The sequence below is a fragment of the Stenella coeruleoalba genome (genome assembly GCF_951394435.1).
Source record: "Stenella coeruleoalba genome assembly, chromosome: 2".
In the NCBI taxonomy this organism is placed as follows: domain Eukaryota; kingdom Metazoa; phylum Chordata; class Mammalia; order Artiodactyla; family Delphinidae; genus Stenella; species Stenella coeruleoalba.
In genome coordinates, this window is record NC_137147.1 from 81,279,267 (window position 1) to 81,305,430 (window position 26,164).

The following is a 26,164-nucleotide window of genomic DNA, read 5'->3' on the forward strand; positions in this document are numbered from 1 at the left end:
ATTTGTTAAAAAGACTATTCTTTCCCCCAGTGAATTGTCTTAGCAATCCTATCAAATATCAATTGATTGTAAATATGACAGTTATTTCTGTATATGATTTTATTGATCTCTAGTTTTATCATTATGGCAGTACCACATTGTCTTGATTACTGTAGCTTTGTAGTAATTTTTGAAGTCAAGAAGTGTGAGACTTCCAACTGTGTTCTTTTTCAAGATTGTTTTGGCTATTCTGGATCATTTATGCTTCTATGTAAATTTTAAGAGCAGCTTGTAAATTTCTGTACAGAAGGTAGCTGGGATTTTAATAGAGATTTCATTGAATCTGTATATTGCTTTGAGTACTATTGCCATTTTAGCAATAATAAGTCTTCCAATCCATGAAAATGGAATATCTTTCATTGTATTTAGGCCTTCATTCTTATCTAGGTGTTTAATTTCTTTCAACAATGATTTGTAGTTTTCAGTGCACGTCTTACACTACATCGTTAAATTAATTCCTAAATATTTTATTCTTTTAAATACAATTATAAATGGAATTGTTTCCTTGATTTCATTTTTGGGTTATTCATTGCTAGTGTATAGAAATATAATTGTTTTTTGTGTATTGATCTTATTATATCCTGACATCTTGCTGAGCTCATTTATTAGTTCTAGGGGTTTGTTTAGGATTTTCTATATACAAGATCATGTCTTCTGCAAAAAGAGGAAGTTCTACCTTCTTCTTTGCAATCTAAATCTTTTTATTTCCTTTTCTTTTCTAATTTCCTTGCCTAGAAACTTGGTGCAATGTTAGATGGAAGTGGCAGAGCAGACATTCTTGTCATTTTCCTGATCTTAAAGAGAAACATTCAGTTTTCACCATTATGTATAATGTTAGCTGTGGGTTTTTCCTAGATGTCCTTTGTCAGGTTGAGGAAGATGCCTTCTATTCCTAATTTGTTGTTTTAGTTTTTATCATGAAGGGGTGGTGAATTTTGTCAAATGCTTTTACTGAATCTATTGGCTTGATCAAGTAGTTTTTCTCCATTATTTTTGCATCTATATTCATTAGAGCTGTTGGTCTATAGTTTTTTTCCCTGTAATGTTTTGTCTGGTTTTGATATCAGGACTCATAGATGGCACATTATTTTTTTTTAATAAATGTATTTATTTATTTATTTTTGGCTACGTTGGGTCTTCGTTGCTGCGCATGGGCTTTCTCTAGTTGCGGTGAGCAGGGGCTACTCTTCGTTGCAGTGCGCAGGCTTCTCACTGCGGTGGCTTCTCTTGCTGCAGAGCACAGGCTCTAGGCAAACGGGCTTCAGTAGTTGTGGCTCACAGGCTGTAGAGCGTAGGCTCAGTAGTTGTGGCACACGGGCTTAGTTGCTCCACGGCATGTGGGATCTTCCTGGACCAGGGCTCAAACCTGTGTCCCCTGCATTGGCAGGTGGCTTCTTAACCACTGTGCCACCAGGGAAGCCAGGCACATTCTTTTTAAAGTATGAAAATTCCTTTAAAAAATTCATACAGTAGGGAAGACTGAAAGTTGAAAAGTATAACTCCTTTGCCCTGAATTCTATTCACTGTGAATAGAATTAATGTGTGTGTGTGTGTGTGTACATGAATATATATACAAATTCTATTCAAGTGGACTTAACATGTATATGTGTGTGTGTGTGCGTGTGTGTGTGTGTATTTTGGAGGTTTGTGGTTAATGAATGAAAAGTGATTATCTGAGATCACTTTTTTGAAAATTAATACAATCATTTCAGATTCTTGATGTTCTGACTACCAATCAAATGAACCTCACAGGCTTGGGAATCAATGCATTTTTGGAGATTTTCCAATCCCTTGTGAAACATTCAAACAAGGCTCTACAAAATAGATTAAATTCAATTAGGCTATTGATGGTGAATATTGGATCATCAAGTTGGCTATTAATTTGAATTTGAATATCAGTATACCATGACACGCAATACCACTCTACTTTTTATTTTAATGTATTTCTCCGCATAGCCATACACTCTTTCTCTCTCTCTCTCCCTTCCTCCCTATTTCATATATATATATATATATATATATATATAGCCAAATTTCTTATATCTCATCATAAATTATTGTATTAGATAAAGTGACATTGGCAGGTCTTCCTAATTAGATGCCGGCTCTCCTCTAAACAGGAGGTCAGGCACTCAGGCTCCTTCCATCTTATAACTCTGCCATCATCAGCACATGGTTTTCAAGACATCTTCAACATATAACTTGCAAAATTGTCATACTCATCTGCATAGAGCTACAGAGGGAAAGGAGTATGGAAGATCACATGTGGGAGATTTATATGTACCACAAATGAAAGTGATACACATCATGTCACTTGCATCTATTGCCAGACATATGGCAATGCTTAATTGCAAGGAAAATTGGGAATTGTAGTCTCACTGTGAGCCCAGAAAAAGGAGGAAACAGGTTTGGTGACCATCTAGCCAGTCTCTGCCACAATTATCATTCTTCTCTATGATAAAGTTGCAGAATCAGAACTTTTTACTCCAAAACCTTTCTACCCAAACTGAATGTCTAATATCTCTCACAAATCTCAATCTTCCCTTGACCTAAATTTAGAAAACTAGAATTTTAGATTCAAAATTCTTTTAGTCATCCTTCATGCATTTTTTTTTTTTTTTTTTTTTTTTTTTTTTTTGCGGTACGTGGGCCTCTCACTGTCGCGGCCCCTCCCGTTGCGGAGCACAGCCTCCGGACACGCAGGCTCAGCGGCCATGGCTCATAGGCTCCCCGCTCCGCGGCATGTGGGATCCTCCCGGACCGGGGCATGAAGCTGTGTCCCCTGCATTGGCAGGCGGACTCTCAACCACTGTGCCACCAGGGAAGCCCCTTTATGCATTTTTGAAAAATGCATAATATAACAATTATTTTTATATCAAAATTTAATTGTTCACCATATATGTTGGCAAAGTTTGTGCATATGTATAAATATTTCTAATGTATGTATCTTCACCTATATGTCTTATTTAATTAGACTCTGAATTTCATGAGGGAAGGAAAAAACATGTCTTAGCTTTGTATCCCTGGCACTTAGCATGATATCTAGAACATCATACTCATTCATTTATTCAGCAAATATTTGTTAAGAGGCTACTGTGTAACATTTAATGTGCTAGGTATTGGAGCTATCCTTTGAAAGCTTACAGTCAAGAATTCCATATCAACCAACAAGGAGACCTAGAGATCCTGAAACTCTACCCCTACATAACATCTGGCAATGCCTCATAAAATATTAAGAACACTATTGTGGTGGCTTCATAATATGTCGATTTGGCTAGGCTGACCCATGTTTTCCAGAAATCCCTTTCCTGTATGATTCCAGTTAGGGGTGGGCCACGAGAGAGGTTTGGAGAGGGGGAGTGAGTCAGCAACCATTCTGTAACTCATACATGTTGCTTCTCTGCTGGATTACCCTATTGGCTTGAGGAAATAACTACATTAACTGCTCCACCTTAGCTCTTCCTAAATCTTCCTTCAGCTTCTCTGACTCCTGGGCCAGGTGTGTGTGTTTAGCTCTGTGGCAAAGGACCATCTTCAGAATACCCATATCACCAATGTCAGAGACCAAAAGAACTGACATGGTCTTCACTCTGTCCTCATGGGTTCTCTCTCACGCTTGTGAGTTCCAAATTATTATTGCTGTCTACCTCTTTATATCCATCTTTCCCTGCCTGCCCTATGGACTTCAAGCCCCAGCAAAGACAAGCGCCTTACAGAGACTTCTTAATCAGCTTCTACAATTGCTTAAGGCCAAATCCTTGTAAAACAAAAACAAATCTCTCTCTCTCTCTCTCCATCTACCTCTCTTGCTTTCTATTTACCTATATTCTGCTTCTCTGAGTGAACCCTAAACCCTGACTGATACAACTATTTTAAATGAATAGCTGAACCTGCAATGAAGTAAGAGAAATTTGCTGAGGCCAAAAAGTAAACGCAAGTCAAGGAAGCTAAGCAAGAACTGAAGTTTTCCAGCCACCCAAACATCATATATGAATGCCAACAAAGTGGACTTGCTAGGTGCCAGGCATTTTTCTAAGTACTTTCCATGTGTTAATTCATCCTTGTTAACTTCATGAGGTATGTGCTATAATTATCCCAATTTTGTGGATGAGGAAATTAAGATGGTAAAGGTCACAAAATGTAGGTCACAAAGCTAGCGAGTAGCAAAGCCAAAATTGGAATCTAGGCAGTCTCCTGCAGAGCCTGTGCTTTAACTCTGTACTGTGAGCCCTGTGGCCAAGTACTTCAGTACATATTAGGACTAGGAACAATCTTTAATATTGTGAGGAAAGCATTATAGACTGAAGGCAATTCTATTATAAAACCTGGACTCATATGACCATCAATTTAGATGGAAATTCCAAAATTAAGATCTCTCTGAAGAATGCATAACCTGGAGAAATCAAGTCTTCACTTGATCATGAAGCCTATAAGCTTAGAACTGTAACTTAAAGGGCCATAAAGTCCATAGGGCCCTGCAGCATCTATCTAGCAGAAGCAATTAATAGCCCTCTTTGGGAGAATACAGCCTCAACCTTAGGCCTCAGACAACTTCTATGCATAAGAGAAATAACAGAAATTAATTCATAATTTTTAAATGCACTCCTACAAGAAAATAAGCCACCATGAACAAAAAGTCTCAGAAACAAACACACACAAATTTTAAAATATACCTGCAACCATTTCAGGTATTGGAATTATCAGAGACAGACTATAAAAGATATATGCTCGGGCTTCCCTGGTGGCGCAGTGGTTGAGAGTCCGCCTGCCGATGCAGGGGACATGGGTTCATGCCCCGGTCCAGGAAGATCCCACATACTGCAGAGCGGCTAGGCCCGTGAGCCATGGACACTGGGCCTGCGCGTCCGGAGCATGTGCTCTGCAATGGGAGAGTCCACAACAGTGAGAGGCCCGCATACTGAAAAAAAAAAAAAAAAAGATGTATGCTCAATATGTTTTTAAAATTTTAAGGGAATGGGAATATGAAAAAGAGCAAAAGACGATAAAAAAGTAAAAGTCAATTAAAGAAACAAGTATTTCTAAGATATAAGAAGTGTAATTCACATTCAGTGATTACCTGTGATCACCAATGATCATCTATGTCTTGGTTTCTAATACCATTCTCCAGTAAAGGAAATCAGGGGTCATTGGAGAAATGGCTGATTCTAGGACTTGAGAAGGAAATATACAAAATGAGATTATAGTGCCAGAAAGTAAGAGAGTGCAAAACAAAAACAAAAACAACGATACAGGGACACTGGAGCCAATTGAAAGCACTCCCAATGGCCAAAGCTGAAACAATTTGAGCAACAAAATAAATAAAGTAGTATTGGACTATATATAACTCAAAGAGTAAAATAAATAGTCATGAGTCTATACTGACTTAAAAAAATGGTTGAACCAATAAATAAATGGAGAAGAGACAAATCTCCCATGAAGAAGAATTCCAAATAATTTATTATATATTCCATCATCAAGGAGGTAGAGCATAACTCCCAACACCTCAGGTGTGGGCTGTATGTAGTGACTTCCTTCCAAAGAGGACAGTATGAAAAGTGGATTGTGTGCGGAGAAACTTTATAGTGGAGAAGTCTGATGAACACTACCTCAGCCAGGTGATCAAAGTCAACATGAACAGTGATAAGTCCTGTATAATAGTATATACCCTTGATATGATATGATGAGAAATAGCACTTTTACCTCTGTGGTCAGAAAAGTCCTAGTAGAGGGACATCTGCAAAACACATGACCAGTACTCCTTAAAACTGTTACAGTCATCACCAAGCAAGGAAAGTCTGAGAAACTGTCACAAGCTGTGACATGACAACTAAAGAGCCTAAGGAGACATAACAACTAAAGGAAATATGGGATCCTGGAACAGAAAGAGAAAGAGGGTATTAGGAAAAAACCTAAGGAAATATAAATAAATATGAACTTCAATTGATAACAGTGTATCAATATCAGTTCCTTAGTTGCGATAAATATACTAATGATAATAGTGTATCAATATCAGTTCCTTAATTACAACAAATGCACTATACTAATGTACTACACTAAATGTTAATAGGAGAAACTGGATTCAGAGTTTATGGGAATTCTCTGTACTATCTTTTTAATTTTTCTGTAAATCTAAAACTGTTCTATATTAAAGTTGATTTTGTTTGTTTTTAAAAATCTCACTGGATGGATTAAACAGTGGTTTGGACATAGCTGAAGAGAGATTTATTTTTCTGGAAAATAGATCCAAAGATACTACTCAGAATTCAGCTCAGAAGTACAAAAGGAGGTTAAGAGACTAGGTAGGAAAATATAGCAAGAATCTCCAACATATGTCTAATTGAAGTTCCAAAAAAAGAATAAGGAGAGTGGATGAATGATGAAAGTGAAAGACAAAAAGTCTGAGAGTTTTCCAGAATTAATGAGAAATACGATTCCTTAGACTCAAGAATTGCAATAAATATCAAGTAAAAAAAAAAAAAATCCATACATCAAGACAGATTGTATGCAAAAAGAGAATCTTAAAAGCAGTCAGGGGGACAAAAAAAAAAAGCCTAATTGCCTGTAGGGTAACATGAATTAGACTAAAAATTGACTTCTCAATCAGAAGATAGTGTAATAATATCTTCAAAGTTGTGAGAAGAAATAATTTCATACTTAGAATTTTATATCTGAAAAAATTATTGAAGAATAAGAATAAAATAAAGATATTTGGATAAACAAAAATATAACATAAAATATATTGTATGACAGAGGTGGTGTTAAACACACTGTCCATTATTGGCTATTTAAATCCTCATTTATCAGTGCTACTAGAAGTCCTGACTTGAACAGCAAAAAATGAAACATATCAGACTTAAATATGTCATCCATATTTCAGCAGCCTCGCCAGCCTATGACTATAAAATAAAGACACTGTTCATATCCAAACTATAATTATACATACCCCAACTGGCCTATTTTTGGAAAACAGCCTACTTAGAGCTTCCCCCAGGTATTTCTAAGAGTTTCTCAGAGTACTGCCTCACATAAACTCTGAAGACAAGAACCCCATTTTCTTCCACACCAGCTTTCTAACATTATACTTCATTTCTGCTGTGGATGAACTTATGTGCTCACCACTTCAGTAGACATGTCTATCTGCTGCTGGTGAACTACCAGTGAGTTCCCCCTACTCTGACCTCAGGAAGTAAACATTCTTCTCCCTGATTCCCCACATTATAACTGAGACCAGTCTGTGACTTTCAGCAATATTTCACTGAAGGTTTAATAATGTAACTATAACATGAAGTGGCTATCAGAACATCTGATCATATCCAAAGAAGATATAACCAACAGATATATGGCCAACAAATGGCCAGTGGGCACATGAAAAGGTGCTCAACATCATTAGTCATCAGGGAAATGCCAATCAAAGCCACAATGAGATACTGCCTCATACCTGTTAGGATGGCTGTTATCAAAAAACAAGAGACAGCAAGCATTGGTGAGGTTGTGGAGAAATTAGAACCCTAGTATACTCTTGGTAGGAATGCAAAATGTTGCAACCCACTCTTGAAAACAATATAGACGTTCCTCAAAAATTTAAAAATAGAACTACCATATGATCCAGCAATCCAACTTCTGGGTATTTATCCAAAAGAACCAAAATCAAGATCTTAAAAAGATACTAGCACTCCCATGTTTATTGTGGCACTGTTCACAATAGCCAAGATGTAGAAACAACCTAAATGTCCATGACGGATGAATGGATTTAAAAAATGTGATATAAACATGCAATGGAATCAGCCTTAAAAAAGGAAATCCTGAAATATGTGACAATATGGATAAAACTTGAGAACATTATGCTAAGCGAAATAAGCTAATCACAGGAGGACAGGTACTACATGATTCCACTTACATGAGGTATCTAAAATAGTCAAGCTCATAGAAGCAAAGAATAAAGTGATGGTTACAAGGGGCTGGGCAGAGGAAGAAGGGGAAACTTGACAATGGGTGTAAAATTTCAGGTATGTAAGCTGAATAAGTTCTAGAGATCTGCTGTATAACATTGTGCCTGTAGATAACAATACTAGATTGTGTACTTAAAAGTCTGTTGAGAGAGTAGATCTCATGTTCAGTGTTCTTACCACAAAAAAAAATAAAAATTTAAAATACATATATATAGTCATGGAACCCCAAAAGGCTAAACTCAATCTAAAAACTCAGGCCTCCCTATGGTTTTGTCAGACTCAACAGCCACTAACAAAAATCTTCAGGCCTTTCCACCCTACAAACCCAAGCCTAACTAAACCCCAGCTCTCCTAACCTAAGATTCACTCTCTTTCCCACCCCTGGGTGATCGATAGTCAAACCATAGATTCCCTTGAAAAAGATTCTACTCCATACCCGCAAAGTATGGTTCACCCTCAGAGAACAGAGAAGTGAATCAATGATAATATTCTGAAAACTTATTTCCTAATATCTGAATTATTCTATCTCAAAAATGCCATGTAGAGCTTCCCTGGTGGCGCAGTGGTTGAGAATCTGCCTGCCAATGAAGGGGACACAGGTTTGAGACCTGGTCTGGGAAGATCCCACATGCCACCGGACAACTGGGCCTGTGAGCCACAACTATGGAGCCTGTGCTCTGCAACGAGAGAGGCTGCGACAGCGAGAGGCCCGTGCACCGCGATGAAGAGTGGCCCCCGCTCGCTGCAACTAGAGAAAGCCCTCGCACAGAAACGAAGACCCAACACAGCCAAAAATAAATAAATTTATATTTAAAAAAATGCCATGTATGAGCTATCAGTGGTTCAACCCATGTTCTGCTGCACCGGATCGATGTCAGTTCCTTTTCACAGCCTCTCCTCACATGTTAAGTGAACACATGAGACTGTACGTGTATGTGGTAGAAGTCCAGTTCCCCAGTGTGCTATGAAGAAGTGCTTAGACAAGAACACTGTATGAATTAGGGTCAGATGAGCTGCTGTAACAAATAAGATAAAAAATTTCAACAAATATACTTTATTTTCCATTCATTTAATGATCAAATATAGCATTCCAGATCTGCAGGTAAGGGTCCTCTCAATTCAGGGACCCAGGCTTCTTTCATCTTGGGGCCCTGCCACTCTCTAGATGCTTTGTCAACTGAATCCATCAAGGGAAAGGAGAAAGAGAGCATGGAGAAGTCCTATACACTTCTTAACAGCCTTGGCCTGGAAGCGACACACATCACGTCCACTTACATATTTTTGACAATGAACCAATCACAAGGTCACAACTAATTGTAAGGAAGGGTAAGAAATAATACTCTAGCTCTGTGCCCAGGCAAAAAAAAAAAAGAGGAAACAGTTTATAAACAGCAGAGTTGTTTTCAAACACACTCACACACAAATAATCAAAGAAAAATCAACTTCTGTCCATTAGGCAACCTCCATTCAGATTTCAAGGGCAAAATTATCCAATTCTGCTGGAGTACAGTTGTGGTAGTACACTCGATTTACTTAACAAATTATTTTACAATGCAGTCTGAAGCAAGTACATTTACATTACTTCATTTCGTTCAGAGCTCCCCAAACAGTAGGTGGTGAGGCCCATTATTTAAATCTACATGACTAAAAGCAAAACAATCCCTCCCAAGATGAAGAAAAAGGTTTCCCTAGAGACTAATTCCTACCTCTCACTTTATAAGCCAAAACTGAATTCAACTTCAAACTAGCAGTACTCCATCTTCAAAATTTTCAAATTCAGTCTCCACTGGCTCCCTGTTATAATTAAATTGTAAAGTCTTTGGGAATTCTCCATGTGTCACATGATGGCTCACACAATACATTTGACAAACCAGGCTGTCAATAAACATTTGTGGAATTCAACTGATTTGATGTTGAGAACTTTTCTTCTTTAATTTTTATTGGAATATAGTTGATTTACAGTGTTAGTTTCTACTGTACAGCAAAGTCAATCAGTTATACATATATCAACTCTTTTTTTAGATTCTTTCTCCATATAGGTCATTACAGAGTATTGAGTAGAGTTCCCTGTGCTATACAGTAGGTTTTTGTTAATTAACTATTTTATATATAGTAGTGTGTATATGTCAATCCTAATCTCCCAATTTATCCCTCCCTTCCTTACACTCTGGTAACCGTAAGTTTGTTTTCTATGTCTGTAACTCTATTTCTGTTTTGTAAATAATTTCATTTGTACCCTTTTTTTAGATTCCACATATAAGCTTATCCTACGATATTTGTCTTTCTTGTCTGACTTACTTCACTCAGTATGAGAATCTCTAGGTCCCTCCATGTTGCTACAAATGGCATTATTTCATTCTTTCTTATGGCTAATGTTCCATTATATATATGTACCACATCTTCTTTATCCATTCCTCTGTTGATGGACATTTAGGTTGCTCCCGTGTTTGAGGACCTTCTTTATCAGGTATTTTTGAAGTGGAGAACAAGCCCCGGATAGTGACTTACCAAGACTCTTTAATCTTTGTTTCCACTCTGTAATACAGGAGAGCAGCTGTGGGAAAGGCTGATGATTTTCTCTAGCAGGCTAGATAGAGCAGGGGCACATGTGCACACAGAGAGGTTACCAAAACTAACTGTAGCATAGCCTCTGTTTAAAAGTAATAATGACTGTACAGGTCTTGGATTCAAACAAGCTAGTTAACCCAAGCCATTTGCATAAGAACTTTGAAGACTTTTGTAATTCTGTTGTGTTAAGTAGGTGTGCCTTCCGACACGTATTTGTGAATAGTGTTGATTACTTGTTATAAGCCCATAGTCTATACGTTGCACCAGACTGTTTGGCTTCACTAGACTCCTATACCTATTTCTTCAAAACTCCTGTACCCAAGGAAGGCCTGCATGCACGGATTCAACATAGCCTCGGCATTTATTAAATAGAACTTCTTGACATTTAGTCACACATTCTCATGTGACACCTTTTTTTCCTCTTGATTCTAAAGTCTAAGTCAGCAGCTATCATATTTTCAGCCTACAATATATTCTCTACATACCAATTAGGTTAAAAAAAAAAAAAAAACCTAAACCTACAGCTGACACAATTTATGAAGCCTCCAATAAGTCCACTGCATGAAAAAATAGTTTAAAAACTTATAACAAACTGGGGGTAGAAGAAAATTTCCTTAAACTGATAAAGTACATCTATCAAAAAGACCTCAAAAATACTTAATGGCAAAACAATAGAAGCCTCCCAAGTTTAGTCAGAAACAAGATACGGATGCCTGTTTTCCTGGCTTTATTCAACATTTTATTGGACTATCTATACAGTACAACAAAACAAGAAAATAAAGTAAAACGTAAGGATAGGAAAATGAGAAACAAAATTATTGGAATTAATAAAAGTACGTTTCTAGATAGGCAATACACTATTAAAAAATTAGCAATGGTTCCATATGCTAGCAGTAATCAATTAGAAAATATAGGGTTTCCCTGGTGGCACAGTGGTTGAGAGTCCACCTGCCGATGCAGGGGACACGGGTTCGTGCCCCGGTCTGGGAAGATCCCACATGCCACGGAGCTGCTGGGCCCGTGAGCCATGGCCGCTGAGCCTGCGCGTCCGGAGCCTGTGCTCCGCAACGGGAGAGGCCACAACAGTGAGAGGCCCGCGTACCGCAAAAAAAAAAAAAAAAAAAGAAAATATAAGATCAGTTTTTTAAAAATCTCATTCACTATAGGAATAAAAATCCTAAGTGTATATCTAACCAAATATGCTTAGGATATTTATATGGAAGATTTCAATAATAACTTAAAGAGCATAAGAGAAGCCCTAAATAAATGAAAAATATATGATTTTTTTTGTGGAGAAAATTTATTATCACAAAAGCGGTAATTCTTCTCAAGTTAACCTATAACTTCAATGCAATCAAAATCCCAACAGCATTATTATAAAGCTGATTCTGAGTTTCATGTGGAAAGATAAAAGGCTAAGACACCTAAGATAATTTTGTATAGAAGGAGAGGAGAAGGAGGAATGATAATGTCCCACCAACTGTCAAGACTTACTATAAATCTTTAGTTTAAAAGCCATGTGGTATTTGCAGGGATAAACAGACTACTGGAACAGGATAAAGAGCCCAGGAAAATATCCACATATATAGGAAAACGTGGTATTGGACAGAAGGTAAAAATGATAGACCATTAAATAAACAGTACAAGAACAATGACTTATCCACATGGAAAAATGTAAAATTCGAATTATCTTTATACTATGCTCAAAATGTGTTGCAGATGGATTAAAGACTTAAGAAAAGCAAAGTTTTAACTCCTTTAGAAGAAAATATTGGCAAACATAATAAAGTTTTTTGCAAATAAGGCAAATAAAGGATAAGGCTTTTTAAAAGATCGATACATTTGACTTCATTAACATTTAAAATTTTTGTATTTCAGAAAGTATCATAAACAAACAAAAAAAGATATACCATGCACTGGGAAAATATACTTGCAACATATATAACAGATAAAGAATAGGTACCCAGAATATATAAACAATGTTGACAAGTCAGTTTAAAAACAACAACTCAGTAGAAAATTGAGGAAAGCTATGACCAGGCAAGTCAAATACATAGGAAGAGAGCCAAATGCAATAAAGCATATAAAAATATCATCTATTACATTGGTAACAAAAGAAATGCAAGTTAAAACTGTGAGATACCACTTCACTCTCATTAAGACTGATAAACATTTTAAAGTTGTAATTCCAAGGATATATGAGGATGGGGAAAACAGGAGCTCTCATGTGTGCTAGTGGGAGGGAAAATTAGTATAACTGAGCGATATCTGATAAAACTGAAGAAAGAATTTTGAGCCAGCCTTCTACTTCTAGTTATATATCCTAGTACTCCATGTGTACTAAGAACAGTATATAAGAATGTTAATTGCAGTACTGCTTGTGAAAGCAGAAATAAATTGGAAAAAAACCCTACCTATTATCTTTGGAGAATAGAAAAATAAATAATACAATTGAATACTACATTATAATTTTTTTACATTATACTTACTTGTATATTAACATGATATTCACATAGATAAAACTAAAAGCCATAATTTGAAACATTTATTAAATCTGGTGGTGGAAATATGAGTATCTATTAGATTTTTATCTAACCTTTTTGTATGCATGAAATATTTTATAATTTAAAATAATAACAAAATTACTGTTTTACACAGTATTAAGCAGAATCAGCTAAACCCAGGAATTTCCCAAATGATTTTCCTCATGTAAATTAGCCAGTGTGGACAACATTTCATAACAAACTGATCAGTAAATTACTTCACTGAATTTTTACTGATATTTTGTTGTTGTTCAACATTAGGATGTATCCCCAATTAAAATAGTATTTGTTAAATGTTGAAATAATAAAAACTTTTTTGCCTAAATAGTAAAATGATCACCCTCCTTTGGACACGTTATGAAGAGCTCTAAAATGACAACCCACAAATTATCTAGGTTTCAGGCCAAATCTCTTTGTTGCTAATGAGTCCTGAGGATTTGGAAAAGTTATATTTCCTCTTTGACCCTAAGTGTCATCTTCTATGTAATGGAAGTTTGGACTAGGGGATTCCTAGGAATACTAATACTCATAACTCAGCGACCTACAATTTGACTTGAGAACAAAAAAGTAAATTTAACTTCAAGCATCCCAAGCTCAAGAGAAAAAGAAAAAAATAAAAAACCTTTTTGATTACTAATAATTCCTGAAGAAGAGAACAGTTCCTAATTAAGTGATTAAATAGGTGATTAAATTGAGAATTTAAACCTCATCATAAATGAATAGCATAATCTATTGATCTTCTGGTTTTTGAAGGTCAGTGGCTGGTTGAGAAACTTAAGCAATTGAATTTCGAATACTTGCAAATATCCAACTTTCAAAAACCCTGGCTCTTTTTGAAGTCAGACAGCCACGGGCAAACAAAACATAGCTTCGATTTAACTTCAAGATGTGTCCACAACAACTGATTACCCCCAATCCTTCTATTTTTCTCTCCCAATGGCAAAATGCAAAAGTTTTAAATACCTCTATAATTATGGTAAACGTAGACAACAATCTCTAAAATTGCAGCATACTATTTGGTGTTCCTAACCTATGGGCTGTTGATAAAGGGCTAGATTAAAAGGGGCTATTTGGGGCTTCCCTGGTGGCCCAGTGGTTGAGAGTCCGCCTGTCGATGCAGGGGCCGCGGGTTCGGGCCCCGGTCCGCGAGGAGCCCACGTGCCGCGGAGCGGCTGGGCCCGTGGGCCATGGCCGCTAAGCCTGCGCATCTGGGAAGTGGAATCAAACACCAGATTCCAGTTGTTTGAGAGGCAATGCAAAGGCATTTCCTTCTTTTCAATATTAAATGAAAATGGTTTTCATATAAGCTATGTTCTAGCTTATATACAGAAAACCTGGAAATCTGTCTGAGGTTATGTTGTAAACAATCCCCAACTCCCACAAGAAATCTAGAGTAATCCAAAACTCTATAAAATGGGACCCATGATTAAAATCATTTATGTTCAGCAATCATTATTCTGTATACTTTTATTTAGTCTTATTTCATTCATCTTTTTGTGGTTTTTTTCTTGTTTAGTGGCCTTCCCCCACCCCCTTTCCTGTTTTCACTTAGAATGTAATGTTTTTCTCTGTTGGTGTGGAAGTTATAGGTTATATTTCTATTCTTCTAGTGGTTCTAGTGGTCTCCCTGAACATATGTACTTAACTGTATGTTTTTCTAACAAAGTCTAAATTATTCAGTGTCTCTCTTCCAAACAAACAAGACAATGACCCTAGAACATGTGAACACTTCCCACCTCCATAAAGTTATTACTATCTAGCTTTGGTTTCTTATTTTTTCACACAAGATGACATTATTTTTAACAGTGCAATTGTTCTTTTTAAATTTACCAATATCTTTAACTTCTGTGCTCACTGTTGTTTGTTACATTCCTCCTATCCCCTCTGAATATTCTCACCTGTGTGGTATAGTTGCTGTTTTAGGAAGGATGTGTGGGTGGATGTATGCCTGAAAATATCTTTAGTTTATCCTTGCCCTTGAATAACAATTTAGCTGGGAATAGGATTGTATGTTGTCCATTATTTTTTCTCAGAACTTTTGAAGATGTTCACTTCACTGTCCTCTGAAATCTATACTTAACAGATGAGAAATCTACTGGAAATCTGGTTTTCTTGATAGGCAATCTTTCTTTGGGATTAGATAGTCTGTGAGATTTTCTCTTTATCCTTGATATTCTGTAGTTCACTCTGAGGTGGATTTATTTTAGTTAAGTTACTTGAAACTTGAAATGCACTTTCCATCTAAGGATTCATGTTTCTCTTTAATTCAGGAAAATTCTCAGCCAGTTTCCCTTCAAATATTGCCTCTCCAAGATTGCCTTCTGTCTCATCTTTTATACAAACTAGATTCTCTAAATCTAACCTCCTTATACTTTCAGGGTGTATGACTTTGGGTAAACGCCTTTAAAATTCTCAGGCTCAGATAATATGGGAAAAATTCTAAAACATGTGTCTTCAAATGGATAGGGCTTATAGATTGCCTGGAAAATGACTTTACAGAGTTCTGTAGCAAGGTCTATCATAGTGAAATTATGGAAAAATGGAGATAAAGAAAAGTCTCTAAAATATTTCCTTCACAATAGTACTGGAAACATAGGAACCATAAAATGTTTACTCTAAAAGAAACTTCGTTTTTCAAAAGATAAACTTGAAACATAGAAAGATTAAGGATGGGCTGCCGCCGCCGCCGCCGCCGCCTCCGCCGCTGCCGTGGGCCCGGCTCCGCTCCGCCTGCTCCGCCGCCTTCCTCCCTGAGCGCTGCCAGGCCGGCCGCCATGGCGAACGTGGCCGACACGAAGCTGTACGACATCCTGGGCGTCCCGCCCGGCGCCAGCGAGAACAAGCTGAAGAAGGCATACCGAAAGTTAGCCAAGGAATACCATCCCGATAAGAATCCAAATGCTGGTGACAAATTCAAAGAAATAAGTTTTGCATATGAAGTACTATCAAATCCTGAGAAGCGCGAACTATATGACAGATATGGAGAACAAGGTCTTCGGGAAGGTAGCGGCGGAGGTGGTGGCATGGATGATATTTTCTCTCACATTTTTGGTGGGGGATTATTCGGCTTCATGGGCAATCAGAGCAGAAGTCGAAATGGCAGAAGAAGAGGAGAGGACATGATGCATCCACTCAAAGTAGCTTTAGAAGATCTGTATAATGGCAAGACAACCAAACTACAACTTAGCAAGAATGTACTCTGTAGCGCATGCAGTGGCCAAGGTGGGAAGTCTGGAGCTGTTCAGAAGTGTAGTGCTTGTCGGGGTCGAGGTGTACGCATCATGATCAGACAGCTGGCTCCAGGAATGGTACAACAGATGCAGTCTGTGTGTTCTGACTGTAATGGAGAAGGGGAGGTAATTAATGAAAAGGACCGCTGTAAAAAATGTGAAGGGAAGAAGGTGATTAAAGAAGTCAAGATTCTTGAAGTCCACGTAGACAAAGGCATGAAACATGGACAGAGAATTACATTTACTGGGGAAGCAGACCAGGCCCCAGGAGTGGAACCAGGAGACATTGTTCTTTTGCTACAAGAAAAAGAACATGAGGTGTTCCAGAGAGACGGAAATGATTTGCACATGACATATAAGATAGGACTTGTTGAAGCTCTATGTGGATTTCAGTTCACATTTAAGCACCTTGATGGACGTCAGATTGTGGTGAAATACCCCCCTGGCAAAGTAATTGAGCCAGGATGTGTCCGTGTAGTTCGAGGTGAAGGAATGCCACAGTATCGTAATCCCTTTGAAAAAGGTGATCTTTACATAAAATTTGATGTGCAGTTTCCTGAAAACAACTGGATCAACCCAGACAAGCTTTCTGAATTAGAAGATCTTCTGCCATCTAGACCAGAAGTTCCGAACATTATTGGAGACACAGAGGAGGTAGAGCTTCAAGAGTTTGATAGCACTCGGGGCTCAGGAGGTGGTCAGAGGCGTGAAGCCTATAATGATAGCTCTGATGAAGAAAGCAGTAGCCATCATGGACCAGGAGTGCAATGTGCCCATCAGTAAACTCTGCAAACAAATTGCACAGGTGGATTTTCTTTCCACACTTGCCTGGTTTGTTTTCAGCGATCCAGCTGGTCAACCCAGATGAACTGATGGACATCTGTTGGTCTATGTGTAACTTTTAAAATTGGTATAGTATCTACAGAGTGTATAATTTAAACTAACCACAAAGCTTTACATCTTCATTTCGACTGTTCTGTAGCAGAATAAAGCACTTGAAAGGAAACAAGACTCCCTTTCACATGTGGGTTATAAGTTTCAGTCCTGGTATCTGTGCTTGATTTTTATCAGTTTTGTGTAGATTTTATGTTTCATATTTTAAATTCAAATCCCACATTGTAAAGTTTGTGTACAATTTGTCCTGAAGCTTTGTGTTTGGCTGCACCTGCATAAGCTGCTACAAATAGAATAAAGAATTTCATAGCCTGTATCTATCATTTAGATGCATGGAAAAATGGGCTTTGCACACAATGGGTTTGGAGCTGACTGGGAACAATGGAAAAAATAACATTAGCTGAGCTGTGGTTGTAAAGTTTGGGGTTTCTCCCCTCGCCCTTTTTTTTTCCTTTTTTTTCTTTCTTTCTTTTTTTTTTTTTTTTTTTTTGCCATCTTGTGAAAGGTTTCTGAAACTCAATAATAAAAAGCAGTTGGTGTAAAAAAAAAAAAAAAAAGATTAAGGATGATTTCATTTTCATTTCAAGCTATTGTCAGATTCACTACTAAACCCCAAATCGGCAGAATTTCAGTATTCCTAATGTCATTCCACATTCCCTTGCCAAAATATTAGAACTATCTTAGCTATCACATCAATTCCTGCTCAGCTCATTTTCTAATCCAACAGTGGAGGATCCTGAATGTCAGGGATCCATGGAGGACCAATGGAATAGCGAGGGGTTACCCTAGTTACCCAGCAACATGAATACATTAGCCCTCCAACGCTGAGCCCTGCCCAAGCAGCCAAACCAGAGTGATTCACTCAAAGAAAAACTACTGGAAATATCGTGAATTAAAAGGCCTGTTTTGTTGAGGAACTGAATATTTGCTCACTGTATAAGCAAACCCGTACTGATTTTTCTGTGGGTGGCTGCAAAAATAAAGTTTCTACCAATTTCTTAAGAACTGTATTATAGGAGCTAATTGGTGGGAACTGATTTAACTAGAAGAGCCCTTTCATGGGTTAAAGAGTTTTTATCATAAGTACCAGAGAAAACTAATGATTGATTAAAGAAAAAAAGAAAGGTAGGGCTTCCCTGGTGGCGCAGTGTTTGGGAATCCGCCTGCCAATGAAGGGGACACGGGTTCGAGCCCTGGTCCTGGGGGATCCCACATGCCGCAGAGCGACTGGACCGGTGAGCGTGCCACGGCTGCTGGGGCCCGCATGCCTGGAGCCTGTGCTCCGCAACGGGAGAGGCTACTGCAATGGAAGGATCATGCACTGCGGCAGAGGGTGGCCCCCACTCACCGCAGCTGGAGAGGGCCACGTGCAGCAACGAAGACCCAATGCGGACATACATACATGAATAAAAGAAAGAAAGGTAAATCAGGCACGGAGGTAATTAGGCAGGCAAGATGATCTATGCCAGGAGCATGATGGTTACTTGAAAAGAAAAGTGGAGCTGAACAAGAGTCACGTACTCCTTTAATTTATCAATTGATGAATAATTTCAGTATTTCTGTTTGTGTTATATGTCCAGCATGCTACTACGGGTATCATGGGGAAAAGGTCAAAAATTATTAGCAGCTCAGTTAATAAATACCCTACATTGTGTTTTCTCTCCCTCTTCACAGCAAAGTGAAAAGGAGAGCTTGCAGAAGGGAAGAGATCCCATTTTGTCAATTCTGGGTGAGGCAAAGCAGGATGTAATTGGACTTTGCCCACAAGTATATAAAGAAACAATTCTAAGTCAAATACAGATCCTCAATCTGGTTAAGGAGTTCAGAAAGAACCATTCATAAGCAAGAGAAGAGAAAGGGTATTTCTTAGCTGAGCCTGGAAGGAAGAATCACATGAAGATAAAGAAACGTGAATACGTTAAGATGAAGATAAAAATAGCCTAATCTTGCTGAAGAAATGCGAGATTGTCAGTATTTCCCTACCATTGTCTTCAGTGGTAAAGAAAGCAAGCTTGGAGGTTTACAGAGAAAGAAATGTATTTGAAACAAACCATCAGGGGATGGAGTTAGGCAGGTAATAGAGGAAGAACAAACAACAGAGTTATGTACAATGGCCAAGGAGGAAATATAAGATTTCGTGGACCATTTGGGTTTGATTATGAGTCTTTCTTTAGCAGCTTTTGTGGTTAGGAGCAGTAGACAAAAAAGGTGCCTCTGAGGACAGGAGAATCTGATTAACATGACAGAAAAGTCAAACAGGCTGAAAAGATCACCCTGAAGTTGTTGAAATTTTAGTCCTTGGTGAGGAGAGAGTCTAACTCGGACAGGGGAAATAAACTATGAAGACTAACGAGGAAGGGGTAAGAGGCCAGAATGGATGGTCCCAAAATGTATGGCTAGCTCCAAAGGAAGCTGGCCAGTGGTGCCAATTATGTTATCCCAGGGGATCTAGAAAACACAAGTCAGATCTGAGGTAGTACCAATATCCATCAGCCTGTGTGAGCATAGGGAACCCCAGTAGGAGTCATCAGGCAGTAACACATGGTCAAAGCAATTAGAGGCCCAAGGAGGTGAGAACCTCCAATTTAAGTAGTAACTCAGGCAATAATGTTATACGCACTGAGCAGGGTCCGATCCCCAGGGGAAGAAGATGACAAGGAATCAGCTCCTCAATCAAGGGATAATGGGATTAGGATTATGCTTTAGGATTATTATTATGCATTAGGATTGTTCTTGAAATCCAGCATAGACTACAGTACAGATCAGAAGTCAGGGCAGAAGCCAGTCATAGAGCCTAGGTCTGTGCAGTGGGACCTGGGAGAAAATGCTGAACCAGGAAGGGCACTCAGGGTTCATCCAGGGCATTTTAAACACATAGGCCATAGACCATTTCTCAATTCTAACATGAATCCTAGGGAATAAAAATATTTTTCTGACTCTAAATATATATATTCAGGCTTGGTCCTTATTAGCTCAGAGGTTGAGCAGAGCTAGCCTCAGGTTGTGAGATTTCAATTGCTATAGCTCAGTGGTTCTCAAACTGGGGCAATTTTGTACCCCAGGTAACATTCAACAACGTATGGAAGCATTTTCGATTGTTATGACTGGGAGGACTGCTACTGGCCTCTTGTTAACAGAGGCCTGGGATGCTGCTAAACCTCCTACAGTGCACAAGACAGACAAAGAAAGATTTGGCCCAAAATATCAACGGCATGGAGTTTGAGAAACTCTGCTCTGGATAGGTATGGGTCTGGCAGGGATTGGCACCAACAATTAAAGATCAGGTGGGAAAAACTGCTATTACATTGTAAGTGTTCACTCATTCATTCAATGAACCTTTCAGCAAATATTTAGCATTTATTATGTGCTAAAGACAGTACTAGGCACTGGGGGTATATTGATGATTAAGAAATGGTCCCTGCCCTCAAGAAGTTGTTAGTCTAAAAGGAAGGTCTCAACTTTGCAGCCTTCATTCAGTTTTATTAAAATGCCAAGGAGCCAATAATAAATTATTGTTTCCATCTAGTCTATCCTTTACAGAATAATTTAAATTATTCCAATTATTTAAATTTCCAATAGAAATTATTCCTATTAAATAGGCCAACTGGGTTTGGGCTTAAAATCATAGTGGGACGCCTTCAAAAGATATGGAATATGTCTAACATTTCCAAAGCATGAATTTCAGTGTCCTCATGAAGGAAAAGGCCCAGAATAAGAATGCGGTTAAGAAAAGTGATAGATGGGGCCACCTCCATAAAGAAGACTCCTGAATAGCCTCCACAGTTTGATCACCAACCAGGAAGAGTCACTTTTTAAAATGCAGCTTAGAAATATTTTGGAAGACGTGCACTGCTGTTTGCAACTCAGCTTGAAACGCATCAAGATATAATATAGATTGAGGTTGGATAGAAAGATGATAGCTGGGGACTTCCCTGATGGCTCAGTGATTAAGAATCCTCCTGCCAATGCAGGGGACACGGCTTCGAGCCCTGGTCCGGGAAGATCCCACGTGCCGCGGAGCAACTAAGCCCGTGCGCCACAACTACTGAGCCTGTGCTTTAGAGTACCCGAGCCACAACTACTGAAGCCTGAGCGCCTAGAGCCTGTGCTCTGCAACAAGGGAAGCCACCGCAATGAGAAGCCCGCACACCGCAACGAAGAGTAACTGCTGCCCTCCACAACTAGAGAAAGCCTGTGTGCAGCAATGAAGACCCAACGCAGCCAAAAACAAAATTAATTAATTAATTTTAAAAAAGAAAGATGATAGATTGAAATGTGAAAAGCAAGAGTTGTACCACGTTAATGGTGTAGTCTAGGTGGTGGGTTCAGTATAAAAATCTTTCAACTTTATGTTTGAAAATTTTTATAATAAAATTTTGCAAAAAGTGCAACCTACTCCCTTCTCCTTGAAAAAAAAACGTAAGGCTAAATCATATGTATTTAAGTAGACTATCAAAAAGGTTCTGGCAAAGCAGAGTTAACTTTTGCTTCAGGAGCACAGCTGCAGGAGAGTACTTGGAATGTGGGCCATGGACCTGAATCACTGGCATCCTCTGAGATCTTCCCAGAAATGTGCAATCTCAGAATTCAAGACATTCTCAATCAAATTTGGATTTTAACCAGATCTCCAAGTGATTCATACGCACATTAAAATTTGAGAAGCGCTGGAGTAATAGAAAGGTCAATAATCTAGCAGACCCAAGTTCTACTTTTCATTCATTCATAAAATTTAAAAATACATTCATTAAGTCCTATTATTTTCCTGGCACTATTTTAAATGCTGGAGACATAGCAACGATGAAGATAAATTTTTAGTTAAATTCTAGTAAAAGAGATAGTCAATAAACAAGGAAACAATATTTCAGAAAATGTATGTACAATAAAGCAGGTAAAGATATTTAGAAAAATTGGTCAGAAGCTATTTTAATTAGGGAATTCAATAAATCCTGAGCAGAATCCTGAATAATGAGGTGACAAGCAAAGCAGAGGTAGGGAGACAGAGGGAACAGCAAGTGTAAAAGCCCTGAGGCAGGAACCAGAAGATGCACCGCTTCACTTGTCTGGAAAAGAGATTCCTCATTGCTAAAATAAAGCTGTCGGACCAAAAGACCCCTGAACTCTTTCTAATGCTCTGATTTCATGGCTATTTTTAAGATGACTATTCATGAGTGTCCCAGGAAGGATAGAGAATTGTATTTTTAATGGAAACAAACCCATGGCTATGTTTTTAAGGTAACAAGGGTTAAAATGGCCGCATGTCCAGTGGTTCTAATCATTATTTAAGTTGCTCATCATTCAAAGATTTATTCTTCTGGTGTTTTTCTTGCCTCCTCATCCCTCAACTCATAGCAACAAGTCAAAGATAATTGATAATTATCAGTTACCAGCTAAGTGCTCAGGAAGCCCTTGTATCTAGGAGCTGTTCCCATCACGGTCCCCCTCATCTTCCATTTATTAGTTGATACATTAAACAGTGGATTCCATCTGCCAAGGATGCCAACATCCCAGGAGTTGAGACCTGAGATGAGGTTCTGATATTTAGCAAGTGGGCCAAGGAATACCTGAATCTTGCCCCATCAAGCATCCCTCGAGTTTCCTTTGGAAACTATTCACACTTGAAACAATAGCAGAATGGGAAACAAGGAAACATGTTACACACCTCTCTTGGCAAGTTTCGGTTCAAGCAGATGACTTGGGCCCAAAATCTGCAGGGAGTTATACCTTCCTCTCGATCCTAAATCCACACCTTACCAGCATCAAGCTGCTGAAAGGAAGACAATAGGTATCCTGCCAACTTCATCTCCAGCTACTCCTCCCGCAACATTCAGATACATTAAAATGAGTTTAATTCCTCAAACCCACTCCACTCTCTCTTATGTCTAAGGCTTAAAATATGCGATTCCCTCTGCCTAGAACACTGTTTGCACCCACAGCTCTCTTCATCTGACTGAATTCTGCTCATCCTTTGGATCTCTGAGTCCCCTCCTATGCAGCCTCAAACTTCTACTATCAGGACCTTTATCACACTGTATTGTAATGATGTGTTTACTTGTCTGCAGCCCCCTAGGCTGTTAACATGAGGAGACAGGTACATCTTGTTCAGCTTTGTTAACTCAGAATTGTATCTACAATCCCTGGAACACAATAGGTGTGTAATGATTATTTATTGAATGAATGAATGTAATTTCCATTTGTCCTCTTTTTAATTTTTTAACCTTGCTAACCATCTTTAGATCTGTGTTCTTCTCAACAAACTTTTCTAATCTTTTTGACCAAGGAAACGTTTCAGAATTGAGAACTTGCTCCCCTGACATCTTAATGTCCAAAAAAGAATTTCTTTTCAAGAGTCCCTAGAAAGGGAACCACAGTATTTTTTAAAATACAGGATAATTTTTTTTTTTTAAACCAAGAATCCATGACTCCTATGACAGCGGAAATAAATATACTGTCTTAGTCATCACTATTCTCTTTAACCAGTTTGAGGAAACATGTTTTGCTTTTTGTTTTAAACAGGAACAGATTGCTCAGGGTTTGAGAGAGCCAGACACGAATCAGAAAGCCCTTCCTCTTTCATTTTACAAGTCCTTGCTCTCTGCCCAGCCCTGAAATATTTACTGAACTGCAGATGAAACAACCTTCTTTCTCCTCTCCTGGCAGCCTTGTGTGGTGTTGAAGAGGGAAAGAAATCGTGAGTTCTTCTCCAGCTGCCAGACTCGGGAGCTTAGCACAGGAGGAAGGCCATGAATTCTGCTCACCCTGGACACAGGAAACTCTGAACCCAAGTGGCCTGAGTCTAAACTTGGAGAGGGAATTGGAGTTGAAAATTAACTCTTCAGATGCTGGACAAGCTCAGCAGGTTGTGGAATAACACTACTTACCAGATCAAAGGAGGAGCAAGCAATTGATATCTGCTCCAAAAGTCCTTCTAGCATTTTCCCTCTGGCTCTGCACCAACCTGTTCTTTTTAACTTTTTAGAAGTACATAGAGGGAAACCAACATTTACTGAGTTCTTTTTATATGCCAGGCACTGTGCTAAGTGCTCTGCATGCATTGTCTTATTTACTCATCCATACAGTCAAGTGAGGTATCTATTTTTATCCTCATTGTAGAAAGAAATTGATGTTCAGAGAAAACAAGTACCTTGGCCACTTAATTAATAAACAATAGAGCCTAGGTTCAGATCCAAATCTAATAAATTCAAAGCCCTCTATTTTTTCCTCCTGCATCTGGGGATTTGTACCTTGAAATCATAGAAATTTGTCCAGCCCTTTGGAGGTAGCACAAAATTTTAAAAGGTTCTACACAGCTCATAACATCATAACAATAACCATTCTGTAGGTGACCAATAGTTGATCATAGCCAGAACATTGTCTCTTGCTGTACTGATAAAATGGTCTGAAAGACCGTTTTGACAAAGGTTAGTTATTTATCCAAATAATCCAGCTTCCCATTACAATTAAGGATGATTCTGACATCCAGAAATTAAGTATTCCCATCTTAAACAATAGCCCTAAGCACTTAGAGTTTTCCTTAACATTATATATCTATGTTTTATAGCCTCTATCCAGGTATATTATAATAATATATATATCTTTCCCATTGCAGTATGAGCTCCTAAATGACAGAGGAGGTAGAGAGAATGATTCACTTTTGTGTTGCACTTGTGGCCACTCATTAAATGTTTGTTGGATTGATCTGGCAGAGACGATGATTGTGAACACAACTGGTTATGATGCAATTTGATAAGAACTGCCATTAAAATAGGTTCAAGATGAGGTGTAAGCATGTAAGAACAATCAATTCTGTTTAGAGGAAGGATTGCTTGGGACAATTGCACAGTGTAATGAGTTCACCAGGTGGAGGAGGAATAAGAAGAAAAGCATTGCAAAGATACCAAGCATAAGCAAAGGCAAGATGGCAGGAAATATGACAAGTAGCTGGAAGAAGCATCCATGGATTTGTCTTCTTGAACTTTTGAGGGAGGCAGAGGAAAAGCAACAAGGGTCAAAAGAGTTAAGAATTTTGTCAGCAATATAAAGGGTACCTACTTATTTCCTTACATTTTGTGCTTAGTATATGATGGAAGGTATGGCTGTAGTTCACAGGCTATGAAGCCTGGAGCATGCTTATACATAGGCCATCTTCTTAGACTGCTTACTCCAAATATCACTTGTAGGACTTCAGGGGGATGTGAGGTCGAGTGACCTATAAGGGCAAAGGTCATCAATACTGAGGAAACCTTTTTGGAAGATAGAGACAATCTCTTCCTCCTAAGAGTGAGAAATGAAGTGATTCCCATAGTATTTGCATATCAACATATCCCTGAACTAGTTCTTTCAGGGAGCCCCATGGCCAAGGGCAATGAAAGGAAGTGACACTGAAATCGTCAGGCTCCCTTCCCACAGTCTAAGGAGCCCTAGAACAGTGGCTCCAAACCTTGCCTACCTACTAGGATCACTTAGGCAGCTTCCAAATACCCTGATGCTCAGGGCCACACCACTGACCAATTGATTCAGAATCTCCATAGATGGAACTAGGCATCATTATGCTTTAAAGTTCCTTGAGTGATTCCAATATGCAGCTAAGTTTGAGAACTGCTGCTTCAAAGAGTGGACACATTGGTGGTGGGTAGCTGGGATGGTGAGGTTGTGATGTAGTAGATCTGGGATGAGGGAAACCTTTTTCCAAGGTTGAATTTAATATTTCTTTAGTAGTGCTTAAACAATTGACATTAGTGTAGGATATTTACAGAATTCTCAGTCAGCTTGACTGTGGATCGTACTAGGGAAAACCCTGGTATAGCAAATTGGCCTCTGTTAGCCCTATAGCAAGGACCACAGAGCTAAAGTCCATTTGGAGCTTGGTAACCATGTGTGAAAGCCACTGTGTAGCAATGGATCATTGTTACATAACAGCAAACTCTAATCTATTCTTATTCCC

The 26,164-nt window shown here is 38.5% G+C and overlaps 2 protein-coding genes across 2 annotated transcripts in view; both read left to right on the top strand.

Annotated features, from left to right (window-relative positions):
• Window positions 1–26,164, top strand: part of SPRED1 (sprouty related EVH1 domain containing 1) — a 323,745-nt gene that overhangs the window by 74,353 nt on the left and 223,228 nt on the right. The window lies entirely within an intron of this gene.
• Window positions 15,874–17,112, top strand: LOC307182339 (dnaJ homolog subfamily A member 2-like; the record flags this gene model as incomplete). Its single annotated transcript, XM_079913585.1, has 1 exon — window positions 15,874–17,112. The coding sequence occupies one exon, from the start codon at window positions 15,874–15,876 to the stop codon at window positions 17,110–17,112; it is 1,239 nt and encodes a 412-aa protein (XP_079769711.1).